The sequence below is a fragment of the Podarcis tiliguerta genome (assembly GCF_965153285.1).
Source record: "Podarcis tiliguerta genome assembly, chromosome: 6".
Lineage (NCBI taxonomy): Eukaryota > Metazoa > Chordata > Lepidosauria > Squamata > Lacertidae > Podarcis > Podarcis tiliguerta.
The window spans coordinates 31,735,290-31,754,455 of NC_139539.1; the positions used below are offsets into that span (position 1 = coordinate 31,735,290).

Genomic DNA, 19,166 nt, shown 5'->3' on the forward strand with positions numbered 1-19,166 from the left:
TGGCACAGAACCTTTTCACTCAAACATGCCAGGATTTGGTTTATGATCCTGGCTAATTTGGGAGCAACAAACCTGGATGTTGGGTTTACATGTCATGGGAAGCCAAATTAATGAAAGCTTCACATTCAGAGCAAAGCAGAAGGGAAGAGGCTCTTTGCCCTAGCACACGGTTTATTCATAGCAAACCAGATAAGCCAGGCATCTCAGCTTATTGCGAGAAGGAAATGCAGCCATGTTAGGTGCTTTCGTGTTGCAATGAAGGAAGTTAAGCACAACTCTCTGACTAAAATCAATAGCTCTTAAAAGTACTGCATGGCTATATTTCATCCTCTGTTTTTTCACTGAAACATATCTTTTTAGGCTTTCAAATTTACATCAGAATAAAGGCATTGCAATGGTATGACTAGGTAAGTGGAATATCAAGATCCCCCCCCCCCCTCCTTCCCCTGCTCTCTAGAGTAGGAACTGAACCACAATTTCAGCTAAATACCAAAAATGGTCATGTGAATGTGGGGGATGCCAGCTTAGTGGAAAAGGTTATGAAACAGTAGCATATATCTATAAAATCATCTCAATCCTGTTTGCCGTACATGACTTTCATGCTTGGTGAGTTTTTCCATTAATGCCGTTGTCCATACTTTTTGTCTCTACATGGGTAGTTGCAAGTGTTCCCGATGGATTGGTGATGAAATGAAGTATTTGGTGGATGTAGAACCTACACATCCTTCCCCCTCCCAATTCAGTTGACAACTGGTCACCTATTAAAGGGAGGTTATTGTCACAGACAACTCTAGAGAACCCCGCATCTCCCCTTATGCTGAAGGGCTGACCTCCCTCTTTGCTATAAAATAGTGGGTGGAACACAAAAGGGAACAGTGGCGAGATTGGGGGCCACTAACTTGGAGGTCCAAGAACACTAGGCCCAAAGGTGTGCAGTGGTGATTGAGTGCAAGAGGCTTATGGTAGATCAGAAAGGGCATGGCTGAAAATCAGCCGAGTTCTTCTTTGTAGTGTTGCTTTTCAGCTTCTTCAAGCTGTGCATAATTCATCCCTCATGATCTAGTTTTCTGCTTCTTTGTTTTTAAACATCTCCTTAATATGCAGAATCTTTCTCCCAAGCACCACAGATGAATTGGTGTTGCTTGTGTTTTTTTAGGTTTCCTTCCTTCTTGCTGCAATTAATTAGCAACTGTTTCTTGATTAGCCAGTCACTCTAATGATTACTTGTAGTTTTTAAAAGGTGCTTTATGTTTTAGTGTTGTATAAAAGCATTTCTATAACTACTGATATGGTGGTTATAGAAACACTTTTCTAAAATAAATATATTGTTGTCCGAATCGTAAATCCACTGGAAAACGATTCCATTGGTTTCATATTTTGTGGCCAGCTTTCGTTTTCAGCTGTTAACACAGTGGTGTGAAAATAATTTATTAAAAATAGCCTACATCTTTTCTCGAAGCAAACATTTGACTGACCACTGATCAGAATGGAATCCTGTCAAAGGAGTATATCTATGTAAACTAATCAGAACTCAAACACTGAACCTTTTTCCTAGAAATGATTTATTAACCATCTGTATAGCAAGTTATTCCATGAATTATTTCAAAATTAGCTGTTCGGGGGGTGATGGTTCTGAAGGAGAAAATTCAGGAACAAAGGACCAAATTATTTGCACAAATTAACCACCTCATCACTTCTTTTTGATTTTGAGAAGTCTCTAGGAGTTTCTGTTGCCTGCTTAATAAGTGCTTGGAAGTGTGTCCCAATGAATAAAGTGGGACTTACTCCTGAGTAAACCTAAATAGTATTGGGCTGTCAGTCAATCAGTTTGTCCTTGTTCACTGCTTCTGGCAAGTTTTTTCTTTTGTGTGGTCTCTTCAGAACGTCCACGCTTTAGCTGCATTTCCATTGGATCATCCATATCATCTAGAAAGGAGGTGAAAACCATATTACTGCAAAACTGCTCAGAATATCTACACTAACTAAAACTCAAAGGCTGAGCTTCACTGGTGAAGAGATGGAATACTCTTTTTATCTATCAATGGAAATGTCCCCTTGGTCAAATCCAATAGCGCCTGACTAAATTAAGGGAGCACTTGAAATGTAATTGCAAATAAAATACTTAGACTAGGTTCCAAAAGCTACTTCAGGCACACTCAAGGACTTGAGTTTGCCAGGAGGGATTTTTTATCCCCCCCCCCTTTCTTCTTCTCTCTCCCCTCTCCACCACCCCTAGCACCTAGTTTTGAAAGTTCCCTCCATTTCAAAAGTGGTTTAACATATTGTCAGAAAGTCTCACTTGGCACGTAGAACCAGCTGTGAAAATTTTAGAATCCTGGCTTTAATATCTTTAAAGATACATAAACCATATTAACTATGCCTCCTGGAGGAATTAGTCCTTTGTACTTTCCAAAACATGTTATATATATTTTCAAAAGCACACACCAAAATACTAAGCGATGACAAGTTTAGGAAGTAAAAGACACGTAATGACTTATTTTCCCCAAGAAAAAATTCCTAAGAATGTTTTTCCCCCCCTAGAATCTTGTGAAAAGAAATCCATTATACATTTTCATATTTTTTTAGTAAAGCCTTTCCTGAATCTCCTTACAGCCTCTGCCATTTGGCATTCCTTTCCTTAGCATCACTCCTCATTATCAATCTCTAACCTCCTGTGTTATCCATATATAATGCAGATTATAAACTGTCTGGGCAGTGATAAAAACAAAAGGCTAAGGGTGACATCTAACACTGAGCAAATGGATTTCTGCTCACGCAATAGGATTTTCCTTACCCCTGCTGCCCCCCAGCCCTCTGGAGCAGATTTTGGGGGAGACAGTACATTCCACCAAAGGTGCCCTTTCCACTAGGGGACAGACATAATTGGATTTGTCTTAATTTTTTCTGAGGCTCTGAAAATAGTCTTGAAAGTGCATAAACAATGCCTGGAGAAATCTTTGAAGGGACTGAGTAGAAGCGCTTTAATATCCTGCAGAAGTTCACTTCCCACAAAGAGCAGCAAAACTATGCACAATTTGCACATATGTTTTAAAGGCAGAATGGAAACTTTCTTAATAAAGAATCTGAATTACCTAGATGCAGATTATAATGAGAGATCTACAACATTGTTACTTTTAATTGTAGAGACGATACCAGGCTTTTACAGTGGTACCTCAGATTAAGAACTTAATTCATTCCGGAGGTCCGTTCTTAACCTGAAACTGTTCTTAACCTGAAGCACCACTTTAGCTAATGGGGCCTCCTGCTGCTGCTGCTGCTGCACCGCCGTCGCGCAATTTCTGTTCTCATCCTGAAGCAAAGTTCTTAACCCGAGGTACTATTTCTGGGTTAGCAGAGTCTGTAACCTGAAGCGTCTATAACCTGAAGCGTCTGTAACCCAAGGTACCACTGCACTATGGTTAGATTTCAGAATCAAAAGAAACCCACAATCCCTGTCAAGTTGGAAGAGCTCAATACCAGCCTGTGGACGCACCTCTTGTGAGCTGAGCTGTTTTATACTGTTCTTCTCTAACCTGTTTCATCAGCTGTAGATTGTGATCACTGACTTCTTTGTGGTTTACAATAGGAAAGGGATAATCTTTACCTAATGGAAAGCATAGGAAACAATGACAGAAAGGAAACAGAATTACTAACAGTAACTTTTTGAAGTAATTGTATCAGATCTTTTCAAATTCCTGACTGAATACCAAAATGGAATTCCGTCACCAGCTGCAGGCAAACACACTGGCTTAATAGTTAGACCAAATAAACATAATGGGCTGATAAAGGCAGTCATGGGAAGAAGGGCCCTTCCTTGCTAAGTCCCTGAATGAGGAGAGAGAACAGGATTTGACACCAGGGAAGCAGAAACCTCAGAGCGGCTAAGGTGAGCTGGGTGGAGTGGTTAATGGTACTTTGGGAAACAGAAAGGTGGACTCTCATTGCAGCCCAGGGAATAGAGGAACATGTCAGTTCCAAAGCTGGGAATCTGGTCATCTGCCCCAGCAATGGGGTCATTGGAAGTGAGGCAGTGCAACACAGTATGGTGATGGGGATACCTTCTGAGAGCCTGCCCTGACTGGAGGGGGCAGACAGAAGGATAGGAAGCTTAGGTACTGAGAGGGAGGGGGAAATATGGTAAAATCAGGGAAAGCAGGGCCCTACTCTGCTGGGTACACAGTGAAAATTTATTATGTTTTGAGTATTACCTATAATGCAGCCTGCTTCTATCTGTATCTCTTCTGGTGCTACCCAAGGTTCATAAATGTACTGGGAGGGGAAATTCTTCAGCACTGGGAGGTATTTTCTGAAAAATATAATTAGCACACATCTTGTGTTTTTAACTGTTTCTATTATTATTCTAATTATTCTAATTATTAATTATTATTATAATTTTACTCTGGGCGGCTCCCAATCGAGTGTTAAAAACAATACAGCATTAAATATTAAAAACTTCCCTAAACAGGGCTGCCTTCAGGTGTCTTTTAAAAATAGGATAGCTGCTAATTTCCTTGACATCTGATGGGAGAGCGTTCCACAGGGTGGGTGCCACTAGCCAGAAGGCCCTCGGCGCTGGATCTCAGTGTCCGGGCTGAACGATGGGGGTGGAAACGCTCCTTCAGGTATACAGGACCGAGGCCATTTAGGGCTTTAAAGGTCAGCACCAACACTTTGAATTGTGCTCGGAAACGTACTCGGAGCCACTGCAGATCTCTCAGGACTGATGTTATGTGGTCCCGGCGGCCACAACCAATCACCAGTCTAGCTGCCGCATTCTGGATGAGTTGTAGTTTCCGGGACACCTTCAAAGGTAGCACCACATAGAGCGCATTGCAGTAGTCCAAGCGGGAGATAACTAGAGCATACACCACTCTGGTGATACAGTCCACAAGCAGGTAGGGTCTCAGCCTACGTACCAGATGGAGCTGGTAGACAGCCACCCTGGACGCAGAATTAACCTGCATCTCCATGGACAGCTGTGAGTCCAAAATGACTCCCAGGCTGTGCACCTGGTCCTTCAGGGGAACAGTTACCCCATTCAGGACCTGGGAGTCCCCCACACCCACCCACCCACCCCGTCCCCCCAAAACCGTACTGTCTTGTCAGGATTCAAACTCAATCTGTTAGCTGTCATCCATCCTCCAACCACCTCCAGGCACTCACACAGGACATTCACCGCCTTCACTGCTTCTGATTTAAAAGATAGGTAGAGCTGGGTGTCATCTGCATACTGATGAACACCCAGCCCAAACCCCCTGATGATCTCTCCCAGCGGCTTCATATAGATATTAAAAAGCATGGAGGAGAGGACGGAACCCTGAGGCACCCCACAAGTGAGAGCCCAGGTGTCTGAACACTCATCCCCCAACACCACTTTCTGGACACGGCCCAGGAGAAATGAGCAGAACCCCATTATTATTACAGTGGTGCCTCGCAAGACGAAATTAATTCGTTCCGCGAGTTTTTTCATTGAGCGAGTTTTTTCGTCTTGTGAAGCACCACTGCAGTTAAACACTAACAACGGCGGGGAGGGCTGGGGAGAAGCAGGGCAGCTGCCGCAGCCGGCCTTGTGGCCACTGCGCGACGCGGCTGCTGGAGGGCGGCGGGGCTCAGGAGCGCGACTCCGGCTGCAACGCTGGCTGCTGGTGGCAACGGCTCTCTCAGAGGAGCGTGCGAGGGCAGCGGCGCGAGGCAGCCAGAAGGTCGGAGGGAGCCGGAGGAGTTGGCAGCCGGAAGGTGGGAGGGAGCCGGAGGAGCGGGGAAGCGAGCGTGCGTGCGTGCAGTGACCGTCGCCATGACAGGAGAGGCAGGGCTGTTTCGTCTAGCGAAGCAAGCCCTTAGGAAAATCCGTCTTGCGAAGCACCTCAGAAAACGAAAAACCCTTTAGTCTAGCGAGTTTTTCGTCTTCCAGGGCATTCGTCTTGCGGGGTACCACTGTAGTATTATTATTATTATTATTATTATTATTATTATTATTATTATTATTATTATTAATGCTGCCCTCCATCTGAAGATCACAGGTTAGTTTACAGTGCAAAACACAAAAATACATAACATAATAACAAATATAACACTATTACCTCAATTTAAAAGATTATAGATTGTTTAATTAGCCAAAGGCCCAGGAGAAGAGGAACTTTTCAGATTCAGGACAGAGAAATGGAAGTAATGGAAATTTAACACAATGCCTATTTAATTTACAGAATTTGAAAGTTGCAAGCTTGGGTCACCTTGTAAAATACCATTGGGAGAATGCCACTGTTCTTATCCAACAGCACTGCTCTTACGTTTTATAGCATGATAGATCCTGACGTATCAACCATGCGTACTCACCGGATGTATTGCCCTTCGGGATCTGTGCGCTTGCCAAAGCGAACAGGACAGAAAATGCGCGAGTACTGGTGGAAGAAAGCGCTGGCTGACAGCCACATCCAGTTCCCGGCATTCACGCTATAATCTGCATCCAGAAGCAATTCTTCAAACACCTGTAGTTGAGGAGAGTCATACCATTAAAATAAGACACAGTGCAAAGTTGGGCTGAACTGAACCCACATGAAATTGCTGACTCTCTTCAAATTGCAGGCGGGGGGGGGGGAGAGATTTTGCAAACCTGGGTGGTAGTGTGACTGGGCAAGAAGTTTCAGGGGAATCCTAGGAAGCGAGGAGTTACTGAGTGGACTTCCTTTCCACCCCCCCCCCGGTCTTTTTTATTTGTTTCAAAGCTGCCAGCAGCAAGAGCTACGGCTTCCCAGCATGCCTCAGGAATTCTGTCTATGCTGGCAGTGGAATCATGGGATCTATAGTTCCTGTGAAACCGCTCCCCCCCCCACAAAAAAACCCCCAACGACCATGGACATAGAAGACTAGATACAGTGGTACCTCGGGTTAAGTACTTAATTCGTTCCGGAGGTCTGTACTTAACCTGAAACTGTTCATAACCTGAAGCACCTCTTTAGCTAATGGGGCCTCCTGCTGCTGCTGTGCCGCCAGAGCCCGATTTCTCTTCTCATCCTGAAGAAAAGTTCTTAACCTGAAGCAATATTTCTGGGTTAGCGGAGTCTGTAAGCTGAAGCGTATGTAAGCTGAAGCGTATGTAACCCAAGGTACCACTGTATAAGGGACAAGTTTAAGTTAGAACCTTTCCCTGTGACATCACTGTGAGGAATTATTATTAACCATTCAATCATGTAAGCCATCACTCATATTCTGAACTGGTATAGATTTACCACCTTAGAACTATATGTAATTTTTACACTGATATACTTAACAGTGCAATCCTATATGTGTCTACTCAGAAGTATATTCTGCTGAGTTACTCACAAGAGAGTGAGCATAGGATTACAGCCTTAACACCTTTTCATTCCAAAGGATACTTGCTGTTCACTCCGATAAAAATTATGTTTGCAATAAACTCCCCCCCCTCCGTTTGCTAAGGGGAATGCTAACATTAATCACTGAGGTTGCTTTCAGATTCCCTAGAAAGTCTGCATTTTACAGGACTCTGCCAATCAGGGCAGAAGGCAAAATAAGTACTGCAAACCTGCATTCCTTCTTCCCAACTGATCCAGAGGTCTCCACGTGTCAGGAAACAGGCCACTGCGTGGCGAGCAAGATGGTGGACCCAGCCTTCCTGATGGAGCTGAGTCATAATGGCATCAATCCAGGGAAATCCTGTCTGTGCCTAAGAAACAGAACAATTTCAATTTTCTTGATCTGCTCAGATGTGCTGCAATCCCACCTTGTAACTCTCACAATAGTTGACATTCTCTCTAAGGACCGAATGGATGTGATGATAAATGCTCCATTATTGATTTATTTCCTGTATTTGAGTCTACCCTTCCCCCAAAAGTCCCAGGGTGGAAGAACACAGCAGAGATAAAACATCTTAAACCATAACATTTATATAATTCCAGCATCAGCAAAATATTGGAGACAATGGCCTCCGAGTAATAAAACATTCCAAGGAATCAACATACCGTTTTCCATTTGTGGAGTTTCTCTGCATCTTGGTACCAATCTATCTGAAGACAGATGGGATTCCCAACCATTTTTGTAAAGTTGGGTGTTGCTGATGCTACCGTATAAAAGAATTCCCTCCACAGCAGCTGTCCTTGAAGAGATACTGGTGGCAGGGAATGGTTCTTTGACTGTAATATTGAAAATGGAACATGAAAAAAAATGGGAAGCAGGATTTAGCTCAACACTTTGCAACGTTTAATGTGGTTTCAGCACTGAAAGCAGCAAGCCAGAACCTTTCACAAGCTATTTTGTTTTTCCAATGTTTTTTATGCAATTGTTTTATGTTTTTATTGTATTGTAAATCACTCTGATATGCCTCATGGAAGAGACTCAGAGATGAAATTAAATAATAGTATTTCCAAGCCTATTAGGAGATCCTAATACCTTGACGTGCTTAAAATGGAATCCTAACACTTTATAAAGCAAACTGTAAGTATTTTAAAACCTTATGAATTGGGCAAATATAACACGGGTGGTGCTATGGGTAAAACCTCAGCGCCTAGGACTTGCCGATTGTCAGGTTGGCGGTTCGAATCCCCGCGGTGGGGTGCGCTCCCATTGCTCGATCCCAGCGCCTGCCAACCTAGCAGTTCGAAAGCACCCTTAAGTGCAAGTAGATAAATAGGTACCGCTTTATAGCGGGAAGGTAAACGGTGTTTCTGTGTGCTGCGCTGGTGCTGGCTTGCCAGAGCAGCTTTGTCACGCTGGCCACGTGACCCGGAAGTGTCTTCGGACAGCGCTGGGCCCCGGCCTCTTAAGTGAGATGAGTGCACAACCCTAGAGTTGGACACGACTGGCCCGTACGGGCAGGGGTACCTTTACCTTTAACAAATATAACTGCTTTTAAAAAATCAGTATACATAATTGTACATACAGTATATTATGTCATCTTAATCCAGATAATCCAATGAAGGAATTCTTGGTAAAACCACTGATTTAGATGGAGATTTACAAAAGGTTTCAGATGGGTTTCACTGCACTGGCTTACAAATTCAGGCATGGAACTGGGAGATACTCTTGGACTCTGTTAACTAGGGAGGTGCAGGTGACATCAGTTCCTAGGAGTGCCTTTTACCAGTAAAGACTGGTTCACCAACTGCAACCCTAGCTGCAGAAAGCAGACCTAGCTTCAATTACATATACATGACTCAAGCTTCTCCAAGGGCAATGAGCAAGGATGCAACTTCCTGGACCAAAGATTGCAGCTGCTGTGCTCCTCTCCCAATTCTCCTACTGCTGGGCTGCCCATGGCTAAGCCTTGGTTTGACTTAGTTTTACATCTGAACACATGGTTACTCTTGCTCAGTCAAATCACAAGCTGTAACCAAGGTTTGTTCTTGATTTACTCCTCACAGTTTGTCTTGGGAAAAGAAACCACAAGCTTGGGTTTGGAAATCGCACCAAACCAAACCATGACCTAGCCCTGGTTAGCGCAGCCGGACTGGAGGAACGATGCAGTTGCCATGATATTCACTCCAGGAACTCTTACATTTCATCATTTGTGCTAACCCATGGTTTTCATTAGTGTTATATGTGGATGTGGACTGGACCAGTGGTTACATCCAGCCTAGAGTACTGTAATGCTCTCTATGTGGGGCTGCATATAAAGACAATCTGGAAATTTCAGCAGGTGCAAAATTCAGCCTCCAGCATGCTTATGTGCAGTTTGAGCATGTCACGCAACAGTTTTGCATCAGTTGCACTGGTGAACCATTTGTTCCTCAGCTTAATTTGAAGTGCTAGGACTGACCATTAAAGCTCTGAACAGTTTGCAACCAGGTTATCTGAAGAGCTCCTACTAAGGGGGGGGGGGCACCAGGGGGTGCATTGGAAGATGGCCAACAATAATATCTCTCCGACACACACGAGGTAATTAAGAGGCTGATATGGGAGTATGTAGCCTTCCTTGCCCCCCAAGGGAATGGGGGGCACTGCCTTGCCTGCTGTGCCCATAATTCACCCCCGGATTCGAAAGAAGGGGGTGAGGGCACTAGGCACGAAGCCCTCGGGTGAGGTCGGCTCTCCCGGACGCTGTCTCTGATCGCGCACTGGTTTGCATCAGCTCGAAATATATAATTGGAAAAAGAAGCAAATGCACAAACTTCAAGTGAAGATCGGGAGTAAAGACTGCTGATTAATGAGACCTCTGTGATGCGGATCGACGGACTGGACAATAAATTAAGTGAAGACTCATCATTAAAAGATTGGTATGTCGGAGCGAAACGGAAAGGGGGGGGGAGGAAAAAACTTTTCTTTTTTGTCTTATGTGAGTACCCAATAACCCTCCCCCCCCCAGAGAGAAAGAATCCTTGCAAATTACTAATCACAAGTAGGAGATTAAGAACTGTGTGGAAATGAATTACTGATCAAAGAGAGGACTGGTGGAAATCATCAGGAATGGAAAGAAAGCTTTGTGACGCAGTTACGAATGGAGATTCGTTAAGACAGGCCTGCCCACAGGAGGACGAGGGGGAGGAGGACCATGGTCATCGGAATGTGAATGTATGGTTATCGGAATGTGAATTTGACCTGGCAGGGCCCCCTGAGATACAGATTGGCAGGCCTGTGGAAATCCATGGACAGACTGTGGGAATGTTCTTTACAGAGGTGTGGAAATGGCGTCTGTCCTTTATGTGATATGGATCTTTGGAGAGTGTAAAATCCACACAGGATATGTTTGTTTTCAACCCGCTTATGAAGATTATCAGAGAACACAAAGAAAGGAATATATGATAACAACAAGAAGATGAGGAAAATAACAAAGAGACTATCTGGACAGAACTGGACAGAACTGTGTAATCAAAGCAGCAGCAAGAGTGATGTTTGGATCCCTTTCGGAGCTCGAAGTATGGGTACCCCCAACAAAATTTTAAAAATTTGGCAGTATAATTTGGAACTAATGTGATTTAGAATTAATGTGATTGAATTGGCCTGCTAATAAAAATTATTAAAAAAAGAAGAACTCCTACTATGCCTATACGAAACTGCTCAGGTCCTAAGATTGGCCTCCTCTCAGACCTGTCACTAAAGTTGAATGGGTACTAGGGTCATGGACCTTTTCAGTGGTGGCCCCACATCTGTGGAATTCCCTCCCCTGAAAACTCCACTTGGCCCCGTCTCTTGTAGACAGTCATTAAGAAATCCTTTTTCTTCTTTTTTTACTTTGCTGGTGATTTTATCATGTTTGTGCAAATGTTTTGGTTTTAACATTTCATATGTGGGCCTGCACTAAAAGATGGGGTAGAAATAATAATATTTTTTTATTTATACCCTGCCCTTCCCTATTCAGAAAACTGGGCTCAGGGTGGTTAACAACAAATTTAAAACACTTAATTGTAATACAACAAAAAACAGCATAAAATACAGTATAAAAGCATTAATAACAATAAATTCAAAATTCAATTTAGAGGAAAATCCATCCAATATGTTAAAGAAATAAATCATGCCTAGCTGCTGTAGGAAAAATAACATGCTTTTTCTGGGAATGGAAATTTGTCACATTTCCTTGCTTAACATGTAGCTAAGCTGCATACCTCAAACTTACCTGAGCATAAATTTTTGACAGCCTGTGAAAAAACATTCGAACTGATAAACAGCCCAAGCTGAAATAGGGACTCAAGCCTGTAGTACTTGGAAGCAGAGAATTTGGGATTGTTCTTGGCTTAGCAAACTTTGCTACCCAACCCTAAAAAGAGAAACACAAAGCAGAAGAAGCACAGCTGCTATAACTGGAATGACAGCTGTGCTACAATGAGGCAGTGGGTTCTATAAGCAAACCTTATTCCTCTTTAGTTTACCTTTGTATGAAACCCTTTATGTAAGCCACCTTTGATAAAATTCAATGGAAAGGGCTAGAAATACTTTAAAAACAAGTAAATCTATAGCATGCCTATGCTCCTAGCTAAGAACACAGCCTCCACACTAGAAGTAGTGAAAGTGGTGCCATCCACATGCTGTGGTCTACAACTCCCATCATCCTTGACCAATGATCACACTAGATGGAGCTGATGGGATTTGTTGTCTGCAACACCTGGAAGGCACTTAGTTGGATATCCTTGCTCCACACTATAGTTATGTGCTGACAAACCTGAGCCAAAACAAGTTCAGTACCTTGCTACGCAATACAGTTGTCACAGTACACAAAGCACAACAGGCTGAATGATAATAACTGTGAAAATTTTGCTAGTTGTTTCCTATTGTAAAGGTCTAGCCCAGTATATGCAACATATACAGTTCATATGTATGGTGTATAACCTATGAGGCTAATTCCAATATTAATACATTTCTTCTTTTCTTACTGCTTCTTCTTTTAAGTTCCTGTATAACACAATCCTTAGGTGAGAATAGAAAAGTTCCCAAGGTATCGAGAATAATACAGCTGATGTAGACTGCTGACACAGGCAAGCTGGTGCAAACTGCTAACTCGGACAAAACAAGGTTTCCGGATATCTCCCGTTTCACCCCAAAGGGCTTCCTCAGCTAATATTAGATCGTCAATGTGTATAACAGGTACATAAGTAATTGTACATGAACAATTCTCAGTACTTGTGCCAGCAGTCTACATCAGCTGTGTTGTTCTTGATACCTTGGGTACTTTTCTATTCTCAGCTAAGGATTGTGTTATACAGGAACTTACAAGAAGAAGCTGTAAGAAAAGATAAGAAAAGAAGAAATGTATTCATATTGGAATTAGCCTCATAGGTTATACACCGTACATATGAGCTATATATGTAGCACATGCTGGGCTAGACCTTTACGATAGGAAATAACCAGTAAAATTTTCAGAGTTATTATCATTCAGTCTGTTGCGCTTTGTGTACTGTGACAAACCTGAGCCAGCATAATATAGTGGTCAGAGTGGTAGTCGTTAGAGACCTCAAGAGCACTATTGCACCCATGGGTGCCGCACTGGTGACCCATGATATGCAGAATAAAGATAAATATTGGAAGGCAATTTTTAAAAAGGAAACAAAAACCTGTGGGACTTTCTAGATGACTGCAGATATGAATTCTTTAGGAGATGGTAAGTGGCTTGCATTTAGATTTTTCTTTCAAAGGTGATCAGAAAGACTGCTGGTTATCCTCTCACAAACAACATGAGAAAGGACAAATACACCTTGAATTAAGACCAACCTGGTTTGTCAGGTGCTCTTCAAGTCGTTGGAGCCCATTAGTTTCCCCTCCTCTCCAAGATGACTTGTACTCTTTGGAAAACCCAAGGTCCTCAGGGAGAGGCACCCTGTAAGACTCAGCCAGACCCACTTCAGGGAGAGGACTGAGTTTTCTAAGAAGGAAATAAAGAGACTTATTTTGAAAACCAAATGTTATACCATAATGAGGCAAACAAACACAATCAGCTTGTTTTATCCCAGAACAAGTGAACACAGCAGAAAGTGTTGCTTGTTATCACCACTGGAAACCACCCATGTCCTAAAGCCAACAGAAAAGGAAGAAACGTGAAAGACTGATATAGCTGCCTCCCTTGCCTTCCTATCTTTGCACAATCAGACCCAACATATCATGCTATGTTTCTAGGAAACATTGCAGTGGTCATGCAAATTAGTGTCCTGAGATGGGCTAACAGGATTTCCACACCTACAACCCTAGTGGGGAGGAGAGAAGGATTTTTAAAAATTATTATTGTGCTGTAAATAATTAAAGTACAGTTCCCATGGGTCCATGTGGAAAGCCTTGGTAATTAAAATAAGTTGTAAGATGACCATCAATTCATAGCCTCAGTTCATACTTTTTGTACATCTCTGTATTCACGAGATGCTTACCAAAAAAAAAAAAATCTTTTAAAACATGCCAGTATACTGAGACTGTCTGGCTGTTTGAGATCCCAATATATCAGTCATAATCAAATCCATTGTATGGATAGATTTCAAATTCAAGTATTTCACCGCAAGGCAGATTTTTCAAATTCTGATACGTTCTTAAACCCTGTTGGGGGTTCCCAAAGCTGGTTTTCAAATGTGATCATCACAAGTGGACAGTTTACTAAAGCACTACCACAATATCCCAGAAGATAATTATGTAACAAAACCAAAAGTAATTCGACTCTCAATTTGGACACTATGAAAACAAGGATCACATTAATCTTTTGATAGGTCACATGGATCAAACTTTTTTTGCTTTGCAAAAAATACATATTGCAAAATTATTTTAGATTGACTTTTGTAAACCACTTTAGCTTGAATAGGTGGTATATAAATGTTCTTAAATAAATAAAATCATTTTACAGTGAGCCAGCTATTGCTAGAGGGGGAAAAATATGTTCTAGTGGTACAATTATTCCTTACTGTGAATTCTCAGGCGTAATGTCTTGCACAGGCATCTCGGGATCTCCAAGCACTGTTAGTATTTGAAGAAACCTTTTGTACGTCAATGGTGGTATCCCGCCATTTAGTTCCACAATCCTGTATAACACAAGATGATTACACTATGAACAGAAACCGCCTGCAAAAGGATGGAACTTGGGTCTCAGTAGAGGAACTAAATTTTCTGTAAAACTTTGTTCAGTGATGTTTATTCCCTAATGTGTTTAGCGCTGCAGCCTAAACTCTTCATTTTAATGTCTGCACTCATAATGCTGGCCAGTTCTGCAGCAGAAAGGAGTGAAGATCTGCATCAGCAACAGAAACATATCTATGCTTGCAGAACGCAAGCTAGGTTTGCACATTTGTTATGCTGTAAAACCACTAATGGCCCCCCAGGAGATAAGCTTTCTTTCCCTTGGTCAGCTCCGTACCGTCTGACGTCATACAAAGTGTGCCCCACCAAAGAAAATACTTCAAATCCCATTTCTTTCCCCATAACTTGGATAGTCTTCTCCATTTCCTTGTAATATGGTTCAATCTCGTCATCGAAAGTCACTTGGGTAATATTCCACTTTTGAACATGTTCCCGCAATACAGCCTCATACTCCCCTTCAATGATCCATAAGCAAGAGTTCAATTTCATTAAGTTTGTCTGAAGATCTTCCAGAGTCTGCAGGAGAAAATGCCAACGTTTAGTTCCCATCCTAGTTGCAGATGTTAAAAAATTTCTATCCAATAGGTAAACTGGATATACGATTTCGGAAGACTTCAGTGCAGCTAGCAAAGTGGGGTTGTCATGTAGCCGGAGACCCTTCCGAAAAAGATGAATAGTCCGATGAGGCATGTTGGATATTTATTTCACACGTGGAAGAAGAAATATGGGGAGAATTCAGATCTACAATAATGGGGGAAGAAAAGAAGTCAGGGTTTGGTATATATTGCAGTGGTGTACAGAAATAGTCTGGCAAGACTTCTAGTTTAAAGAATAAAGAATTAAAAAAAATAAGTTTTATTATTAACTCTTGGAAAACAAATCCATCCTAAGGACAAGCTCACATGTACCCACTATGGAGACACGATGTTAAACAAAACAGGCCCCAACACTGTGTCAAAATAGAAAGAAAGCCTGAAATTGTTATTTAGGGGAACTGAATTTAATTCTAAATTATATTCTGGAAATTTGGAAGATCTCAAGGGGCCAAAAAAAGTGGTTACATCGCGCGCTATATTAGAAGGTTTTGATGAATTGGAAGAGTCGCAAAAAGATTCCACTGAGCATATGGATTAATATGGACAAATTAGCTACATACAAAAGAACTGCTTGTCGACACAAAATAAGAATGGAGAAATACGAAGAAATTTGGAACGAATATCTAAGTGACAAGGCGGATAACAGTGGGAAATAGAGGGGGGAGAGAGTGGTGATAAACAAGGAGTAGGAATAGGGATATTACTGTATCTAAATTTGTGTTGTCAATTTGTGTTATTATTGTTATTATGGTTTTTTGTTGTACGTGTCTTTCTAGCTTGGTGTTTGTACTGATTAATTTTTTTAAAAGAAAAAATTTAAAAAAGAAAGCAAGCCTGGCTGAAGGAGGAGGAAAGTAGTAAAACCTAAAAGGAAGTGATCTACATGCCAGCAAATAATTACAAAAGAAGGAACCAACAGAAGGAAGATCAGGTTCCCTCACCCCAGTTCAGGTAACTACCTTGGATGTCCCCATGTCCTAGTGTTATGAGGGAGTAAATCTTCTCTTCACTTTATCAATATCTGCATATTGCAGTAAACAGCAGAGGAGGTAAAGAGCAGGAAGACAGACTGGGGTTATTAGCACAATGGCATCTAGGTCACAGGAAGCCAAGCAGACTCCTCAGAATGGGAGGAATACCTACGGTACTTAGCTGCAGCTGGAAATTTGGAAAAGCAGCTTTCAAAAATAATTTTCAAAAAGATGATATTTGATGGACTGACTGCACCCTGACAGAAAACATTCACAACAGATACACTCTATTTGTTGCTTACTGTACCATACTTTTAGACTCTCCAGGTTCACAGTCCAATCCCAGGCATGTAGGTGATAGAAATCAATGTGACTGCAGGTTTATAGGTTTTGAAGTCTGCACTGGCTTAAATTTATGGTGAATTCAGAATGCAGCTTTCCAGCACAGAATGCAAAATCTAGTTGTTCCTGGTCATTAGCTCAACGAACACATGTCATAGCTCAACGAACACATGCATTGGCATGCATTATATGTTAAAATAAAAAGCTGTAATCGGGATTAGCAACATTTATCCAGCAGGATAAATTTCTGCCCTCAGAGCAGAACGACCAGGTGTAAAAAAAAAAGAGACCAGAGCTCTTGCACCTCCCATAGTTAGAAGAGGGAATTACAGTTATGCTGGTGCAGCTTGCATCTTCTACACACCTGTCCAAGGTGCAGATGCCCACTCCTTTTTATCCCCTGTCTCCCTAACTAGTGGCGACTTTCTTCCTCTTGCAAATTCTCGCTTCAGAGGAAGGAGTTTCTTCAGGACGATATCGAGGGAGGAAAAAGGGGTTGCGTTCACTCTCCCTGACCGAGCTCGGGGATTATCAAATCCAACGTCGATGCAGTTTGCTTTTTGTCTATGCAGGAAGGGGGACGGAAATCAACCCTGCACGTTTGCATGCAGAGACGCATTCAGCGTCCAGACACGGAGTTTGGGCTTCGGGGGCAGAGAGAAGAGCCCCACCGCGACGGGGAAAGGGGGAACCCTCCCAGAGCCTTGCCAGGAACGCCAAGGGGAAGGAGAGGCTCGGTAGCAAGGCGGAAGAAAGGGGCGTCCCCTTTCCATCCCACTATCGAGAGGCGGGCAGGGGGCTGCTGGGGACGCGGGGTTACCTGTCTCTCTCTGCAGCGGCGCAAGGGGCCTTCCGGGCAGCCTCAGCACCAGACCTTCCTCTTTCCGGTAGCGGCTCCTTCAAAGCGGTGGCGGAGGAGCTCAGGGAAGGCGTGGCGGTGGTTGGGAAGTCGCTTTTGCTTGAGATGCGCGGGGTTGTGTTTGCAAGAAGACCGGGAGCCGACTCGGGTCTGGTCTGGGTCTGTTTACGGAAGCTTTTAATGTTTGATGTATTACTGTATTTTAATATTTGGTTGGAAGCCGCCCAGAGTGGCTCGGGAAGCCCAGCCAGATGGGCGGGGTATTAATAAATAATAATAACAGTAATAATAATAATAATAATAATAATAATAATAATAATGCAGCCCTAAGCAGGCAGCAGCAGCAGCAATGATGTGGGAAGGAAACCCCGCTGTAAAACGGGAAACCGACTGTCGGGGTAATAAATCCCCGAGCCTGGTGTCAGTCACACTGCTCTCAGTCAGACCTTGCTTCTTCTGAGGAAGCGTGTCCAGACTTGGGTTGCTTGTGTGACTGGGTGCAGACCAGTCTGGGAAGTGCTGCTGACACCTTTTTGTCTCCTATGCTGCTAACAGGCAGAAGTTCACCAGGGGCAGTGTGGAGAGGCAGCGAGGTTGAGTTACTTTCTGCATGTTTATACGGCTTTGTGAAGGCACTTGAGACCTATCAGAATGCAAAGGTGGAGGCATCCCATACACATCTATTTATGTCATACATTTCTAGCTTGCCATGCTGTCAGATATCGCAACAGGAAAATGATCAGGTCGAATGCCATCATTAAAACCAAGGTCCTTAACAGAAAACAGGTGGCTTCATACTCCTGATAGTCAAAACTGACTATCCAACATCCATATGCCAGGGCCGGGGGAACTGTGATCTTTTAGTCTCTAGATGCTATTGGATTACAATTCCTATTGGCCACACTGGCTGGAGCTGATGTTGGGAGTGCAAGAACATCTGGTTCCCTAGCCCTGCCCTAGGTGAACAGGATTACTTTTTATTGGACCAAGATAAGTGAATGTAGAGGGCTATAAAATGTCAAATCTTATATACCGGAGAATATACAGTGGTACCTCGGGTTAAGTACTTAATTCGTTCCGGAGGTCCATACTTAACCTGAAACTGTTCTTAACCTGAAGCACCGCTTTAGCTAATGGGGCCTTCTGCTGCTGCTGCGCCGCCGGAGCCCGATTTCTGTTCTCATCCTGAAGCAAAGTTCTTAACCTGAGGTAATATTTCTGGGTTAGTGGAGTCTATAACCTGAAGCGTATGTAACCTGAAGCGTATGTAACCCAAGGTACCACTGTACTTTAAATACTACCCATGCTAAGTAAGCAAATACCTTGGTAACAAAGTATGGAGTTGTGTGTGGGGAGGAAATAAATTTCACAATATTAATGTGGAAATATGCATATTTCTTACAGCCCGCTAGTACCATTTCATATTTAAAAATCACATCTGTGTATCTTTTATGTACATGGTAATTATTAACATGCTGAATTATAATGCTTCCCAAATCTCTCTCAAGATTCAGAACTCATATTTTTTTGTGATCCAAATCAAAGAAGTGCCCTGGAAGGGAAGGCGATGACACTGTGCCTCTGTCTCTTCTGACACACTTTAAGTGGAATCAGGAGGATCAGGACTAAATCCTCCCAAAATGTTGCAAATGTCTTAGGCCTGTTCTCCCAGTTCACCTGGAATCATCTTCACAGGCACAATCTTCAAACAACAAACTCTGAAGCAATTCCACTGCAAAAAAACTGGACTGGTTAATTGGCTTAAGAACTGAACCCCAAATGCACCTTGTAGTCTTTACCTTTTTCTGTTGAGGTCTTTTGACTCCTGCTGGGAATCCCAGGATTATATCCTGTCACACAGTTCAAAGCTGTTCACAGGAATTTGACTGGCATTTATGTGACACC

General features: G+C 42.7%; 1 protein-coding gene across 5 annotated transcripts; it reads right to left on the bottom strand.

Annotated features, from left to right (window-relative positions):
* Nucleotides 1-1,543: 1,543 nt before the first annotated feature.
* On the bottom strand, nucleotides 1,544-19,166 carry LOC310679320 (cryptochrome-1-like). 5 transcript variants are annotated; one of them, XM_083444466.1, is made up of 11 exons: nucleotides 19,061-19,166; nucleotides 14,771-15,234; nucleotides 14,322-14,438; nucleotides 13,153-13,303; nucleotides 11,564-11,704; nucleotides 7,977-8,147; nucleotides 7,541-7,681; nucleotides 6,334-6,485; nucleotides 4,209-4,306; nucleotides 3,494-3,604; nucleotides 1,544-1,926 (listed from the first exon to the last, which is right to left on the bottom strand). In XM_083444466.1, exons 2-11 carry the CDS (start codon nucleotides 15,181-15,183, stop codon nucleotides 1,820-1,822), a joined length of 1,602 nt encoding a protein of 533 aa, XP_083300592.1. In that variant the 5' UTR covers nucleotides 15,184-15,234; nucleotides 19,061-19,166; the 3' UTR covers nucleotides 1,544-1,819. The 5 variants fall into 5 exon arrangements, with proteins under 5 accessions (XP_083300592.1, XP_083300590.1, XP_083300591.1 ...); XM_083444464.1 differs by lacking the exon at nucleotides 19,061-19,166 and adding an exon at nucleotides 17,223-17,422; XM_083444465.1 differs by lacking the exon at nucleotides 19,061-19,166 and adding an exon at nucleotides 16,767-17,195.